At 43.9% G+C, this 17,927-nt stretch overlaps 1 protein-coding gene across 1 annotated transcript in view; it reads left to right on the top strand.

Moving 5' to 3' along the window:
- The first annotated feature begins 11,855 nt into the window (after positions 1–11,855).
- Positions 11,856–17,927, top strand: part of USP10 (ubiquitin specific peptidase 10) — a 61,802-nt gene continuing 55,730 nt past the window's right edge. Inside the window, exon 1 of the mRNA XM_036924146.2 lies at positions 11,856–11,990. Within this exon, the coding sequence (XP_036780041.2) occupies positions 11,970–11,990 (21 nt within the window). The 5' untranslated portion in view covers positions 11,856–11,969. The remainder of the gene's footprint in view (positions 11,991–17,927) is intronic.

The following is a 17,927-nucleotide window of genomic DNA, read 5'->3' on the forward strand; positions in this document are numbered from 1 at the left end:
ACCTTACGAGAACAAAGACGTAGGTTGAAATAAGACTGTATATAGATTCCTGGGCAGTGGTAAATGTCTTGACTGGTTTGGTCAGGGACCTGAAAGAAAAAGAAGCCTGGAGACCAAGGGGACTGGAGAGGAGGCGTGTGGAAGGGTTTGTGCAGTTGGGCACCGAGTGTGTAGATCTTTGTGTCACATGTAACGTCCACTAGAGTGCACTTACCACGCAAGAGGCACTGAGTGACTAAGGAAGCGAATGCCTTTGCCTGTAGATGTTAGCCAGCCTGCCATCGGCCGCCCCAGTGCTGGCACATGGGCACATGAATGGAGTAGACACGGTGGCAAGGCCAGAGGCCAGGCACAGGCTCCTTCACCAAAGCTCATTGAGCTGCTGTCACTGCCAGCGACACAGACTAGTGTTGAGCTCCCAGTGTGCTACTGTCCCTCAAGAAGACCCACCTGCCACTTGGTGGCCTGTTGGCGTCACTGGATCCCTTCTACCCTGGGAGGCTCAGCAGTTCATCTTGAATGGAACTGAAGATGTTTCAGGCATAGTTTTGCCTTGTCTGTCCACAGGGTCAGAATATATATTCACCACATTCAGACTGGAACTTACACCTCTGGCTCTCCCTGGTCTCCAGTGCAGATGGCAGGAGGTGGGACTTCTCAGCCCCCATAATCGGGTGAGCCAGTTCCTTATAATAAATCATCATGTGTCTATACCTATTATCTATCTGTCTATCCATCTATATCTCCTGTTGGTTGTGTTTCTCTGGAGAACCTGACTAATACAATGTGAAAACTGGAAATGTAGAGACCTTGTGCATAAAGATGTTCATTAATATTCATGAGTGAACAATTAGGGACAATTTATATATGCAAAACCTGCACAGGACAGAATATTGTATGATCACTTAAAATAATGTTTACGAGCTTTTTCTTTTTAATAAAATGGAAAAATAATTGCATTAATGTCATGGGAGAAGCCAGAATACAAAATTCAGATATCCAGCAATAATAATCGTGACACTGTCATTTCCCAAGCAGCAGCCAAGTTCCAGGCACTGTCTTGGCTGTTTTATATGCATCATTGGACTAAATGAAATTCTCACCATTATGTTAAAAATATGTTTTAAAAATGCTGAGAGATTATGCACCCAAAAGCCAACAGTGTTTATCTTTGAAGAGCAATGAGTTGTTTCTTCTTTCCATTTTGATTTACCTTCTTTACCACATGGATCTTGTATTGCCTTTCTGAATGGAAAGAATGAAAACAAAGGATTTTTAAAAGTAGGATGGAGACTCGGTCTCCTGCCTCTGATCCTTCTTCCAATTTGCTTGAGATCATGGTATGAGTAGGGAGAGTGATAAGAGGTGGTGGGGGTACCCCTCTCTTTCTCCTGGGAGGCTACCATCCCCAGAATCTGCCTGTGAAGTTAAATTCAAAATTACTGTATAACTAATATATCAATAGTGCTTAACAGCAGCAACATTATCTTATATGCAAATCACTTTTATTTAATCATAGCACAAGCATAGCATAGTAATTACCTGGCAAGTGATAATTACACTTTTATTATTTTTTAAGCTTCCATTAAAAGAAAGCATCTTAAATTGGAAAGAAACAATCCATGTCACAAGCCAGTTAGTCAAAAAGGGTTTGTCTCTTTGGAGGTCCCAGAATGATCGGCCCACCACCCAACCTTATGGAACACATAACATGTACCAGGCGTTACCCAAAGCCTTTTACATTTGATGTCCTAATATGTTTTCCTCATGGCTGTGCTGGAGGCTCATCTTGTTATCACAAGATCACAGATGAAGAAACAGAGACTGAGAAAATGAGGTTGCTTGTTGAGGAGCAGAGCTAGAATTTAAGGCATTTAACTCAGCAGGGAGGCGATCTTAGCCACCTTGCTATGCTGCCAGCAGAGATGAGGTCTTAATCTCTCCTATGGTGTTCATAAAGGTGGGTTGGGGGAAATGAAGAGAAAGACAAGACATGTATACTAGGCCTCCTGAGAAGCACTGTCATTCCCTTGGCTTATGTTTCTCTCTCCCATCATACTGAGAGCAACCAGAGAGATTCTGTGTGTAGATAACACCTCCTCCTGCACTGCCCCACCTATCCAATAGTCCAACAAATCAAAAATATGGCATTAGGATAACATTGCCTGTCTCCCACCTTGCACATCAGTGGACAGATTCCATTACCTCAATAATCTTCTATTATTTCCCATTTCTCAGCTCCTCTACAGCACCCTATTCAGGAGGCTTAATTGGGAAGACTTTGGATTTTCTCTAGCTTCAGGCATGGCTGTATCCAGGAGTTCACAAAGTGTTTCCAGCCTGGGATTCATTTATAGGTTTTTAACAAGCTGTAAGTCCTCCCATTCCATTGTGCTTCTCCAACTTCACTGTCTTCCCTCCCCCATGGTTTACATGCCAATCAATACCTGAGATCTCTTTCTAAAATGAAAATCCCATCACCATTCCTGTGCCAAACACCTTCCATGGTAACTTCTTGTCTTGGTATAATCTGCAACCTGCCTAGCTCCCCAGTCTCACCTCTCACCATTTTTCCCCATCGGCCATATAAAGAAAGATTATCCTGGACCTGGGATGCTGAACGCCCTTATACCAGGATGCCTTAGTCTGGATACCAGACTACTAGAGAAATGTCCTCAAGTCTGCCCAAGGCTCCTCTGACTGCCAAAGGCATCAGGACCTCCGCAGAGCTAGCTCTTAGGGTTTCTGATTTAACAGGTCTGAATTCCAGAGCCTGAGCATTTACATTTCTAACAGTTCCCAGGGACTGACGCTGGTCGTCCAGGGAGCACATTTTAAGAGCTACGGCAAAGGTTAGGAAACTTCCTGGGAATAACCAGATAGTAAAGATTTTAGACTTTGTGGGCCAAATGATCTCTGTTGCAACCAGTCAACTCTGCTGTTACAGCAGGAAAGCAGCTACAGATGATAAGTAAACACACGGGCATGACTGTGTTCTAATAAAACTTTATTTACATAAACAAGCGATGGGCCATTTTGGGTCCCATAGATCATAGCAGTTTGCTGCTCTGGGGAAAAGTCATTTTGTTTGACTTAACCGTTTGCTATTAGGATTTAGACTCTGTCCGATTAGATGTTACCTTGTCTACAAGTACTAGTAAATTATAAATTACTTGTATCCCATAGAGATGAAAATGATTTACATCTGGAAGAACAGATAGTCCCAAATGTGACCATTTTAGTGCCTCAGCCATTTAGTGTTGGACTTAAAAATTTTATTCCAGCATTCGTTGTTTTATTAACTGTGTGAACTTCAGTCTTTTGTACCATCCTGTGGCTTTCCTCATTAATAAGCTACATGACCCTCTGACGTGGGCTCACTATCTATTTGCCTGAAGTCATGCCGTTCACTTTTTGAAAAGGCTTGCTCAATAAAAGCAACAACAATAAATGTATTTTGGGCACTTAGGTGGCTGCAAGTGACCAAATCCCAAAGTAGCAAAAGTTTAAAGCCAGTGGGGTGGGGGGCAGGGGAGGGTGCAGGTGTCCTCGGGTCATGTGGAAATCGGAGTTGTCTCTAGTTTCAGGCCGGCTGTGTCCAGGGGCTTGAGTACCACCACGTCTCTGCCTCAGTCTCTGTCTTTGTCTCTCTCTCTCTCTCTCTCCCACCCAGCCTTTACTGCTGCTGAGTGTGGTTGGCTTCCTCTGAAGCAGGTGTTTGCAGGAGACCACAGATCGCGGACGAGGAGCCTCGGTGTTGAGAATGGCCCCATCACAGCGCTCACCTTTCCCAGCGGCTCTGTACGTTCTGGGATTGGCCCAGGTGCCCTCCATGTCAGGGGCCTGTCTCGGGGGAGGGCTGTGGCAACCGTGCTACTGGAAAGAGCAAGATTGTTCTAGAAAGGAAGTAGGGTGCAGGGCAGACTATTTCTTCTGCTACTACGGACTGTTATGGCTATTATTACTGTGACTACAGCAACAGCAATAAAAATAATAATAATATCTTATGTTTAATTACATGCAAAGGACCCAGCATGGGGCCAAATGCTTGACATGCATGGTCTGTTTTCCATCACAAACAGCTCCACGTAATACTGACTGGCATCAACTCCATATCACACAGGAGGACACCGAGGCTCAGAAAAGCTAAGTACCTCACCCAAGTTCACACAGCTCATAAGTGGCAGGGATTGTGACATGAGTCCATCCAAATCCAAAGTGTGGGTGGTTTCCAAAAACACTTGTGCTGGGTCTTGCCAGATGAATGAATAGGAGTTTGCCAGGCTAGACTGGAAGGATTAGGGAAGGGTGTGTAGACAGAGGGAAGGGCACTGCAAAGCTAGATGTGAGAGAGTATGTTGCCTCTAGGGCACAGCAGGCTGGTGAGGCCCTGGCAGGGCCACAGAGCCTGGGTGGTAGTTCTCTGTGCTGGCTGTGTTAGAACGGCTGGAGGGCATCACCCAGTAATTGTGGTTGAATTGGTCTGGGCTGGTCCAGGCATCAGTGTTTTTGAAAAATAAAAGAAGTATGAAGCAAAAATGCCTACAAAAAAATATATTGAGGTTTTAATGTACAGAACAGATGCGGTAAAAAAAAAAAATACAGATTTGGGGGGCAGACGACTCTGTTATTAAAGGGATGAAGAGCCACAGCCAGCCTGTGCCACTGGCCCCAGTCCCACTGGCACGCCTCCCCCTGGCAGCGACAGCCACAGGAGAACCACAGAGCCCCCGAGACATGGGGGAGAGGTGGGCAGAAGTCTGCTTGTGAACACACAGAGGCGTCCTTGAGACTCGAGGGACTTTTCAGAGAGCCAAGAGGCAAGACGCAGTGACACTTGAGTTATTTGAAGGCAACGAAGGTAGAAGTTATGGTCAAAGGTACAGGCATCCGACAGGCCTGGGTTCAAATTCTGACTTGATCACCGACTAGGGAAGTGACCTTGGATAAGCAAATTCAGTTTCCTCATCTGTAAACGGGGGCTAATAAAAACAGCTTCTGCTTCCCAAGGCCTGGTGAGTATTAAATAAGCAAGGAGACACAAAACATCAGGCCAGCACCAAAGTGTCAGGTGTTATCAGGGACTTCTGTCCATGCCATGGCGCCTTCATTTCCACCCACAGGGTGATGAGGCTCATGGGGACGCAGGAGGGACTGACAAGGCTATTTGCGTGGTGTCCCCCCAAAGCCTCCTGCAAGCAAAGAGGTGAATCTTCTAGCATCTGCATTTTAGTCCTTCAAAAAATAAGTGAATACAAATGAAATAAATGTGGAGTTGGCTATCTCCATCTGCTGTTAGAGGATCCTATTAAAAGACAGGAATCCTAGGAATGTGTTGCATCTGTGTTTTAGAGATTGTTTGGTACTGTAGACTGAGTGATGGTGTCCCTACACACACCAAAATTCATAGGTCGAAATCCTAAACCCCAGTGTGATGGTGTTAGGAGGTGGGGGCTTTGGGCAGTGCTTAGGTCTTGATGCTGAGCCCGCATGAATGGGATCAGTACCCTTACAGAGGAGACCCTGGTGCTCCCTCCCCTTTCTGCCATGTGAGGACTCAGAGGAAGGACTCCGTCTATGAACCAAGAGTTGAACCCTCACCAGGCACTGACGATCTTGGACTTCCAGCCCGCAGGATTGTGAGAAATGAATTTCCATAGTTTACAAGCCCCGTCTGTGACACTCTGTTACAGCGGTGCCAACAGACCAGGACTTTGGACTATTTATGGCTGTGGAACAAATTACCTGAAATGTAAGAGCTTAGACAACCACCATTTATTATCTCTCATGATATTTTGGTTTCAGCTAGGCAGTCCTTTTCTCTCTGTGCCACAGCTGGGGACTCCAGTCATCTGGGGTCTCGACTGGGACATCCCAGGGGGCCTGCACCCTTGGCTGGCAGTGGGTGCTGGCTGTCTGCTGGGGGCCCAGCTGAAGATGTGGACAGGAGCATGGTGGTTCTCCTCCACGTGGCCTCCCCATGCCTCTTGGGCTTCTCGCACCACAGGGGCTGGGTTCTACGAGGAAATACTCCAAGTGCTCGAGAGAAAGGCTTGGCATTTACCAGCACCACCTCCGCTGCATTCTGCTGGTCAAAGCAGGTTACAGGGCCAGCTCAGATTCAGGGGGACAGAAGGAGACTCCATCCCTCAATGCAGAGGGCCGAAGAGCCGGCAGCCATCTGTGCTCTTCCACACAGATGGCTCTGAGGGTGTTAACTCAGAGAGAAATCCCACCCCCTGAGTGTGATGGAGCTACAGGCTTTAGAGCACATTTCAAATGGGGGGCGGGGGTGGCGAAAGAATGTTTTGGAACCACTGGATGAGTAGTCAGAAAGACTGGAGAGATGGAGCCCAGGAATGGCGAGGCCTGGGGCGAGGCCAGAAGCCCGAGCCCAGCAGGGAAGACATGCGGCCTCGCAGCCTCTGGGAGGAGCCACCCCTGCCTGCACCTTGATTCCAGGCTCCTGGCCTCCTGAGCTGTCGGAGAAGACATTTCTGCTGTCCCAAGGCCCCAGTTTGTGGCTGTTTGTCACAGCCGCCCTAGGACACCCATACAAGGCTGGAATTCAGCAGGCCCTTTTCTGAGACACAGGACTTCTCTGATGGGCAAATTTGGCTCCAGAATGCCAGGACAGCCATGCTGAAGCTTTCAAAGACTGTTGCAGCCACAGCCTCCTCTTACCCAGATCCCTCCCCTGTCTCCGCATGGGGACAGCCATGCCATCTGATGGCTGTGCCCACTGGCTCCTCCCATTGCCCTCCCAAGACTGTTCTCTCCTGTACACCTTGGCTCTTGCTTTTCAGAGCACCTGAACTGACACGGGCCACATCTTGGGTTCGGCTACCAAGATTTTGCCACACCTGCTTCATCATTTCCTTTTTCTTCTCCATTCTACTTTTCCTCAAATATTTTAAAGCAAATCTCATTCATCATGTCATTCATTCAGCACCTGCCCTTAAAACACAAGAGGTATTTTCCCACATAACCACAAAGCCATTAGTTCCCCTAAGAAAGACATTTATTGGTAAAAAAAATTCCTAGGTATCCTCAGTCCTTACTCACATGCTCAGATTATCTCAAAAAATGCACCTTTATGGTACTTGGTTTGACTCAGCTTCCAAATAAGATCCCAGCTCTGTGTTTGGCAAGCCTGTTTTTTAAGTTTCAGCCTGCTCTGTTCATAATTGGTACAATTTTAGGCAAGCAGCCTGACTTCTGGTCTCCCCAGCTATAAACTGGGGAACCAAATCACATCCACCTTAATGGGTTTTGTGAGAATTAAATGATGTCATTATTCATTCATTCAACAAATAGTTATTGAGTGGCTGCCACTTGTCTAGAACTGTTCCAAGGGCTGGAAAAATATCAGTGAATAAAACCAAGTACCTGGCTTCCTGGAGCTTAGAGTCTAGTGGGGGAGACAGACAATCCACACATACAATAAATATGCCGTAAGACTGTCAGCTGGTGATTAGTGCCCGGGAGAAAAAGAAAAGCAGAGAAACAGGATGGAAGGTGGTGGGGTGGCCATTATGGACAGAGTGGTCCGAGAAGTCCTTGCAGAGCCCATGGCTACCAGAGACCTGGGTGAGCGAGGGGAGAGTGAATTCCAGCCTTCCAGAGGGGAAGGCAAGGACCGAGCCAGGCACGAGCCTGCGGGCATCTCCATGCTCACACGCTCAGACTGCTTGTCCTCGGATCTCTACATTCTTCAGAGTTATTGCTGACCCCAGAAAGCTTTTTGTTTTGTGAGTTATGTCTATTGTTGTTTACCATTTAGAAATGAAAACAGAGACATTGAAAAATATGTACAATAATTGATTAATCATAAACTCATTCCATGTCAACCTAAAGAAACCTTAATGAAAAATATCTGTTTTCCAGAACAAAACATTTTGGTGAGAAGAGTGATGTTATTTCATATTTTCAAAAGTCTCTTTGGTGTCTGGCTGAATAGGAAACTGGCTGGATTCTCATTATCTGCTACTGAATTCAGTCTGTTGCAATATGTTGCTTTGATTAAGTGTATGAAGAAAATCCAGCCTCACACAGATAATGTAGTTGGGACAGGAGGGCTGAGTAGTTTCCTTAAAAGCATATTCCTCAAAATGAATGGCCTTTTTTGATAATTGTGGATACTTGTTTTTGTTGCTCTGCCAAAAGCAGACACATTTCTTAAAGAAAAACTGCAGAGTGGAATGTGGAATCTTATCAATGGACTTTTTGTATTCTATTGGATTAAAATCCATTGGTCTATCTTGTACCTTGAAGGGTTTTTTTACTTATACATGATTTTGCAACATCCCATGTGGGTCATTTGGAAAAAATGGATTCACCAAGTTATGCAGATCTTCCAAATGTTGAAACATTTCATTATTCATTATTTATTTTAAAAATTATCTATTACTATCACTACCAACCTCACCAGGAAACTCTTTAAGTGTTGGGAAGCTGCCCAGCTCACAATGGTGGATATGAGTTTCTCCAAATTCTAATTTTTTGTTTGAAAGCTTGACTTTTATTGTTAACAATAAATCCTGTCACATGCACTGAACCCCTTCTGGGCAAACATCACCTTCCTTTCCGAGGAGTCAGGGAAAAATAATGCTAATTTCCACCATTTATTGAACTCTTGCTGTATGTGAGAACAATTTGTGTGTGTTTTATTATATATATGTTATATATGTTGTATTAATTTTTACTACATTTCAGCAAGATATTATTTCTCCCATTTTACAGATGAAAAAACTGAGGTCCAGGGAGGTTAGGTACTTGCTCAAGTTCACATGGCTTGTGGTACTCTTCTATACTATCAGAGTTCCAGAAAAGAATTTTGCAGGTGGGACAGACCTAATTGAAGTACTCTGCCCCCTTGGGCCCAGGAATTAACTCCTGCTTCTCAGAGCATGTGTCCACTGGTTTTGATGGGGAAATAGGGATCCCCTCTCAAGACGTACTCATTAAGACTTAGCTCAGATATGATCTCCTTGGAGACAACTTACACTCTCACTGGGATATTATCTAAAGGCCCTTACCATTTGTTGAATGGAAGTAAAAAAGTGCTAGGCACCATATTCCATGGGCAAGACACATTACTTCATTTCCTCCTGGTAACATCCTTGCAGAGTAGGTGATATTATCCCTGTGTTAATTTCCTATTGCTGCTGCAACAAATGACCACAAATTTACTGGTTTACAAATGATTATTTTATGGTTCTATAGGTCAGATGATTCATCGGGCTAAAAGCAGGGTGTAGGGAAGGCTACATTCACCCTGGAGGCTCCGGGGAAAAAAGTTGTTTCCTTACCTTTTCTAGCTTCTAGAGACTGCCGGAATTCCTTGGCTCATGGCCTCTCCATCCATCTTCAAAGCCAGAAGCATAGTATCTTGAAATCGACGTCTCTCTCTCTCATTCCTTCCCTCCCTCCCCCTCAGCTTCTGTTGTCACACCTCCTTGGTTTTTGTTTAGATGGAGTGAAGTCCCTCCCTGCCTCTTACACCATTCATTCAATTGCCACACCTCCTAGTCTGAGGATCTCTCTGGCCTCCTCCTTGTGCTGAAATGGGGCTCCCTCAGATAACCCCGAAGAATCTCTTCATCTCAAGTTCCTCAATTTTAATCACATCTGCAAAGTCCTTTTTGCCATGTTAGGTCACATGTTCACAGATTCCTGGGATGAGGAAGTGGACAAAAGATGCATAGAAAACTGAAATAACCTGCTTAAGTCACACCCCAGTGAGTGGGGGAGTCAGGATTTTCATCCGGGCCTGCCTTGCCTCTGGGTTCCTCCCCTGCCCCCGGACTCATGGCAAGTACCAGTGCCTGCTAAGCACTGCAGGACCACAGCTCTTGTTTGTATGATCCTTTTAACATTTATCTCCTTGCATTGAAACTGTGTGTTAATAGCTCTGTGAGTGATTCGAAATCTAGAACTGGGTCATATTTACTGTAATTTTTATTCTTTGTTTAAACACCATTGTGATAAAAACCAGACATCAATCACCATAAGTCACCAATGGGTTTTCATATTCCTTCCAGTCTTTATCCATACCCAGATATTTTTCTGTTGTAACCACAGCACAGATACAATATTATATTGTTTCCCCAGCTTTTTGTTATTATTAGAATTTTCAAATATACAGGGAAGTTGATAGTACCGCTTAGATCCATCAACTGTTAACATTTTGCCTTATTTCCTTTTCTTGATGTATATTTGTGTGTCTTTGTATGATTTTATTTTTGTTGAACCATTGAAAAATAGCTCACAGGCATTATGACATTCACCACTAATTCTTCAGATGCACACCCCAACAATAAAAACATTCTCTTTCATGATCACAGTATCATTATTACACTGAAAATTACGAATAATTTACTAAAATCATCTGTATCCAAGCCTTACTCAAATTTATCTAATTGTCAGAACATATCTACCAACTTAAAAAACAAGCCAGGATCCAATCAAGATTCACACATTGTATTTGGTTATGTCTTTTTATTTATTTATTTAAATTAAAGTATCATTGATATACAATCTTTTTTTTATTATTAAGGTATCATTGATATAGAATCTTATGAAGGTTTCACATGAGCAACATAGTGGTTACTATATTCACCCATATTATCGAATCCCCCCCGCCACTGCATTACAGTCACTGTCCATCAGCATAGTAAGATGCTATAGAGTCACTACTTGTCTTCTCTGTGCTATACTGTCCTCCCCGTGACCCCCTACATGATGTGTGTTAGTCATAATGCTCCTTAATCCCCTTCTGGTTATGTCTTTTTAGCTTTTTATTTTAGAACAATCCCTTCCCCAGCCTGTTTCTCACGGCATGCTATTTTTAAAAAAGATCCGGCCCTCTATCTCATGGAATGTGGCCATCGGTCTTACTGATCTCTGCTGCTTAGGATCTGACAACAGCAGGCTCTCTGCACATGTTAGTGAAACAGATGAGACCAATGATAACGGTTATGAGTAATCACAGTAGCTGCTTTTTACTGAGGGCTGTTCCCTTGGCCAGCGCATTCATACCTAATTCTGTCCTCACAGAAATCTTAGGAGTTAAGAAATCCTATCCTTTAGTCCCATTCATAGGTGAGCAAATCAAGGCTTAGGGAAGAGAGGTACCTTGCCTGAAATCACTCACTCATCTAGAAAGGGGGTCAACCAGATAGTAAACTTCATACCAGTGACCCAAAAGCTGGTCTGTCTGCATACACGTATGTCTGTGTGTAATAGGTAACACTTCCTGAGTGTTTACTGTTTGCCAGGTCCCAATGTTAAGCGTTTTACGTGTATATTCGTTTGTTCACCCACCCACCCACCCATCCATCCATCCATCGTTTAGTCGTTTAAATCTTCTGCAGTGCCCAGCAAAAGGTGTGGCACAGGGTAGGCGCTCAAAGTTTGCGGAATGAAGAGTAAATGAATGAATGGATGGATGGACACGCGCTCTCCATAAACCAGGGGCTGCTCGGGGATCTTCAGGGCCCACTTCCGCCATCCTGGCCTAGGGAGACCCTGGGGTTCGGCCTGCGCCGACCTCGGACATCCACCCGCGGACTCCAGATGTCCCGAGTCCCGCCCCGCACCCAGGGGGCCTCCCAGGAGGTGGAAAGCCGGGTCGGATGGGCACTTTGGCGTTATCCTCTCCACCTCCGACCCTATCCCTGGCGGGTAACGCAGCCCAGCCCCTGGGTCCCTGGCCCGCGCCCGCAGGCCCGCATCTGCCGGCAGGGCGCGGGCTCAGAGTTCACCCAGGGCTGGTCCCGCCGCGCACGCCCACCTGTCGGCCGCGCGTGCGCAGCGCGCGCCCGGCCTCCCCGCGCCCCGCGGCGCGCTGCCAGTGCGCAGGCGCGGCGGCCGATGCGAGTGTGTGTGTGCGGGCGAGAAGATGGCGGCGGCGGGGGAGGCAGCATGAGGAGTCGGGCGAGCGCCGGAGCTCATTGAAACGGGCCGCCATGGCCGACCGCAGCCCGCAGGTAGCCGCCGGTCCGCGCCCCCGGCGGGAAGGTGCCGCGAGCGGCGCGCGGGCGGGCGGGCGCACCCCGGCCCGGAGAGAGCGTGTGGGAGTGGGGGAGGGCGCCGGGACACGCTGCCCGGGACTAGGCCCCGCGCCGCCCGCCGCCGCCGCGCCGCGGCCGCCCGCCCACGGGGAGCAGCGGGAGGGCCTCTGGGGCCGGGCGCAGTGGGCGTGGGGCGCGAAGGGGTGAACCTCCGGGCGTGGAGCGGGGCCCTCGTCGTCCCGGGGCGCAGGGCCACCCACACCTTAGGTCGCCTCTGCCCGGGCGAGCCCCCAAGGATTGGGGGTGCCGCGTTTCGCCGTTGGTGCCAGAGGTTGCTTTCTCAGCTTGACTGACTACGGGGGGCTTGCTTGTTACGTGGTTTTTAGACCCAGATCACTAAAGGGCAGCCTTAGTTACTGTTGCGGGGAAAACTGGAAATGAGAGTCCAGACCGTACTTTAGTTGCATTTGAGTGACATTTTTTGTATGAATCCATCCCAACCCGGGTGACGCTAGTGCGCCCTGTCACAGCAGTGTCAAGTTTAGGGGCCTTTTATAATTATCCCGTAGTGGAAAGAAGAAGTAAAACGCACCTTTCGCTTCTAGGGAAACGTGCGCGTAGAGTTGAGCCGAGCCCTGTCCACTCCCCGACCCCCCACCTTCCAAATTACGGTCAACTCTGGGTAAAAACTCGGCATGTGGTATAATTTGTCATGCTTACTTTAGACCGCTGATTTGCTGACATTTAGTTCTTTACATATTGTTGCACACTTTTATACTGTCTCAGTGTGCTTTGATACTAAATATGGGAAGGTGAGATAAAGTAGCTACTGGAAAAACTGGTAGCCAGTAAATAGTAACCCTTTAGAAGCCATTGGATATTGTTGCCCGTTTGGAAGTCAAGTAGATTTTAGTATTATGCACTATTGTAATTATGCGTGTGTGGAGTTTACAAAGCAAAAGCCTTTATTTTTATTTTAAGAATTAGATTTTACAGGAAACTGTAATTCTGTTAAATTTTTGGTAGTTTTATGCTCTGGAAGTTTCCGCCTTGTTCATTTGTACATCTGCTTTTTAAGTATTCAGTATAGTTCTTGGCACAAAAAAGGGGGCATAGTAGTTGAATAATTTTTACAAATGTGTAGTTGCAAGTTTTTTGTTTCATTAAGAAATTTGGTGTTTGCCTTTTTCTAAACTTAAATGTTAATGTAAGTAGCTTATAGTTAAAATTACTCTGAACAGGTACAAGGTTCATGGTGAACTAATGTGTAATGTAATATAGTCATTTTCAAATGGAGATGCATATTTAGGTATAATCCACTTCCATTATAAGCACCAATAGCAATGCAAAATTGATTCAGATGTAAAATTAGTGGTGATAATATGTAAACATAACATTAATTTCACTTACATTCATTGTTCTAGTATTTGTTTTATACAGTATTGCCTATACACATCTAAAAAATTGAAGTAGCAAAAGTTACCTGAGCATAGATGATAGAAACACTCTGGGTTTATTCTTTTAAAGTATGATTTAAATGCTTCTAAATTCTAGCGTGGAGAAGGTAGCAATTTGGTTTTTCATAATTTCTTTTTAAAGAGTAGTATACCAAAGAAAACTATGAAATCATATGTGACAGGATTTAATGATTGTATCCTGCTTGAGTCAGGGTGAGCATTTTAATAAATTTGTTTTGTTCAGTTACCTGCTGTTCTTAGGGCCTCACAGCTTTCATGGCCATTCATGCAGTAATTCAACAAATACTGATTCGGCACTTACCATGTGCTAAGCATCATGATATGTGTATTATTTATTGCTAGGAATAACAGCTACAAATTAACAGTAAGGGTCCTATTTAATATTCAATTGTTAAGGTTACAGTTTAACATTTTTTTTTTTTGGTATCATTAATCTACAATTACATGAAGAACATTATGTTTACTAGGCTCCCCACTTCACCAAGTCCCCCCCACATACCCCTTCACAGTCACTGTCCATCTGCGTAGTAAGATGCTGTATAGTTTAACATTTTTTATGTAAATTATATCCTATTTCCATATTGTGGATTGAACCCTGTTCTCTGGATGAAGTGAAACAGTGAAAAATGCCAGTAGCTTTCAACATTTAACAGATACAGAAATGATGAACTTTGACAGTTGAAGTTAAAGTACAGCTCTACTTCGTGAATATTTGTTGTCACGAGGGAACTGATAACATGATTTGGGATAATTATTTTATTGAACCAGTTCTGCTTTAAACCTGAAGTGTCTGTCATCATTGAGGTTGTTTGTAGTGAAATGCCCTCGTAATGTCTCAGTGTGCTTTGATACTAAATATCCAATCCACCTTGATTGGATACCATATTGCTGCTCCTATCCTGGTCCTCTGCAGCAGGCTCAACTCACCCCAGTCTTTTCCTTAACCTCACAATAATGGGGCCCCCATATTTTACACAGTGGAATTTCTCAGATCCGATTATAGCACATGGCAGAATGTTACTATATCATTGAATATCTGTTTATAACTGACAGCTACATTAGTAATTCTCAAAAGAGAGACATTTTTATTGGAGTCTCACATAGTGAGCAGTTGAAGTAAATACAATTATTTGAAATACAGGATATTTGGAGATAACCAGTTTCCTTTGCATAGTGACAGCAAAATATTGAAACACGTCCTAAGACTAGATACGCTATTTAAAGTTTGAGTTGATGGTTGCCTCAGAGGTTCTGCAGATGGACATCCAGGGCCTCGTGCTCATGCTCATTGGGACCACAGCTGACTGAAATTACAGTGAGTAATAAGTGGACCTGCCTCATTCTGAGTTCCTCTCTAGAGCCGAAGTTAGGCGAATATTCCAGTTTCACTTATGTGGAACTGACGTGACTCAGGTTATTCACATAGGAAAACTTAAAGGAGAAAAGCTTAATGATTATGCCTGAGACACATTTACTTTGTGACATACTCAGAATATAATATTCAAGTTGGTGAAAAGAGCTGTATCATCTGTGCTTGAATTAGTTACATCAAAGTTATTTTTTTGTTTTTACTAATTTCTGACATGTAAGTACTTGCTTTTAATGGATCTGGTTTGTCAAGTGGCATGTTAAGGGTGGTTGCTGAGGATACTTCTTATTGATAATATACTAAAGTATGAAAAATAGGAAGAGCTTGCTTGTGAATTTGTAATTAGACTTATATTTCCATTTACTGCCACACAGGCAAGAATCACCATGGCACAAAACAGATAAATCTGTTTGCAGCGGAATTTATTGGCCTTGGGCCATTGGATTACTGTCATTTGTCACTTTAGTGCTACTTCAGCAGTGTAAGCGTTCATTTCCAAAGATTTTCATGTGCTGGATTGCACTTCGCCTGTTTATTGAAGTGATCTCCCAAAAGGTCTCTTTCTGTGACCATTTCTGTCAATACAGGCTGGATTGAGAACTAGTGTAGGCAAAATAAAGGTAGTATGTTCATAATGTTTGTTTCAAGGATCAGAGAGAGATTGTAGAATCTATCAGAAACCTAGACGTGGAGGCTTTGAAGGTAGGCTTTCATGAGCTGGCTATTTGCTGACCATTTGAAAGCTCTTTGGCTGTGATCTCATTTCAGCAGAAGACCTGAGAAACCAGAAGCTATTGAGCATTGACTCCATTCTGCCCCTCTTGAAACGTACCATGCTCCTGTTGCCCTTTCCTGGAAATAGGGTAGGGGAGGTGTAGAGATGGAGGTGTAGTTTGGGGGTGGGGAGAGGAAGGGGAAGAATGGCAGTTTGGAGAGGATTAAAGCTTATCTTTCTGGACTTTCCCTTTATGGCTTGAGAATTGGTAGCTGATAGTACGCGTGTGGAGCGTTTGCTCAGTGCCTGTCACCAAGTGTCTGTGCACTGATGGCTGCTCCGGTGCCCTTCGGGCCTCTCTCCCTCTGGGGTTTTGTGTGCAGCTTTATTGGTTGTCCTCCTTCAGATTAATTCCCAGTTTATTTTTCTGGTATTGGCTCGAGGGTTATCTCCTAAATTTACACTCTCAAATTCAGAAGTCTCAGAACTAGTGCACTGGAAATAAAGTACCTCCTAATAGAAAGGCTGGTGTGTCCCCACTCTTGCACTTTTGGTGCTTGATTTCTTGATTTTGACTTTTAGCTGTGTGCACCCCCATCCCTTCCTCCCTTTCTTCCTAATATCTGATGACTGTAGGTTACTGTGTCCCCATTTGTCCTTGTTTTATAATGTTCCTTTTTCGTCTGTGTGTAGTGGAGGCGGACACACTGGTACACTCTTGCTCTTTTCTGGCGTAGTAGTATTAACAGTATTGAAAGAGTCATCCTGACTGCTTCAAGCTTATATTCTCATTTAGCTACAATGGGGGGAAGGAGATTGTGTGTGTGTGTGTGTGTGTGTGTGTTTAGATGTTAATCAAATAATACTGGAGGTGTCAGGTGTGACTTGATAAAAGAAACTTTAGGGAAAAACACAAATAAAACTGCCCAAAATAGAGAGGTTCATGTTATAGACCTGTTACTGTGGACAGCACTATCCCTGGCTGGGGTGGGAGAGAAGAATCCTGTGCATAGTGGCCCCTCCCTTAGACAAGGTCCCCTGTTTGCACTCAGAGTGGTGGCGACAAGCTTTCAGACCATTTTCTCAGCTTCTTTTCACTGTCCACAAAAATAGTTGTTTACCATCACTGTAAGTATATGTCAAAAATACTCATTTTTATTCCTTACAATATATGGAATAAAGCCAGATAACTGTATAAGTTACATTTTGCAAGCCATGAGCTTTGTGAAATAGAACTGCCCCAAGACATTTAATATATGATTCTGAAAATTTTTATTAGCCTTTCAATCTGATGAATTTTGGTCTGTATTGTTTAATTTTCTCACATAAACATGATAATGCCCTTTGCCCTGGATATAAGTGCTACATTTAAAATTTTATTTTATATCCACTTAAACTTAGTGAGGCCCAACTAACTTGTGGATTTTTATTTGGTATTCTAATAACTGTTGAGAATTTCTCATATTTTTCTTTTGCATTTCTCCTATTTTAGACAGTTTATAACTCTAGAGCAGTGAAGCAGTGCTTTTCTTGAGAGACTTCCAACTTAACATCATTAAAATATGTATTTCCCTTATTTCTGAAAGTATCAAACTTTTTTCTTTTGATAGGACATGTTGAAGCTTTAGGGGAAATACAGAATTTGACAATAAAAGTTGTAGAGTTTTTGGAGATTCTTGTCTGCTGTTCTAAAATACTTCTCTTGATACTGTAAGTATTCTACATAGGTGGCTGCCAAGATGTATTTTTTTGAGACCTGAAGTAGGTCTTCTGCATAGATGTGGTCATTGGACAAGGAAGAACATATTCACTATAAAACGCTAAGCATTGCTGTAATCAATACTTGAAGAATGTTGCATAAACTGTACAAACTGCATGGTTTAAAAAGTGCCATGGCTTGTTTGGTCGACCTTACAGCGATTCTGTCATGTATTGTTATTATCACCATTTTGTGTATGAATAAAGTGAGGCCCAGAGAGGTTGTGACTTGAAGTCATATGGCTGTTAAGTGAGGGATCAGGGACTTAGAAGCAGGTCTTTGGACTTCTGAATCCTTTGCTGTTTTTACTTGCCAAACTGCTTTCCTAGAAGAGACTTATAAAAGCATGATGTTTCTCACTATGATTTCCCGTAATAGTTCTTCAGTGGAAGTTTATGGAGTGGATGAATGAATGAAAATTTAAATGTTTGAAGAGTAATATGTAACTAATTACTAACTGTTAGCATGTTACTAATTATTACTGTATTTTGTGTGTGGTGCTTTTTGATCTGAGTCCTTATTGATTTCTTTTTAAAACAAAATAAAGACATGCTATTTCTACGCATACAAACAGTGCAGAAGTATTTAAAGT

The sequence above is a fragment of the Manis pentadactyla genome, chromosome 15 (genome assembly GCF_030020395.1).
Source record: "Manis pentadactyla isolate mManPen7 chromosome 15, mManPen7.hap1, whole genome shotgun sequence".
Lineage (NCBI taxonomy): Eukaryota > Metazoa > Chordata > Mammalia > Pholidota > Manidae > Manis > Manis pentadactyla.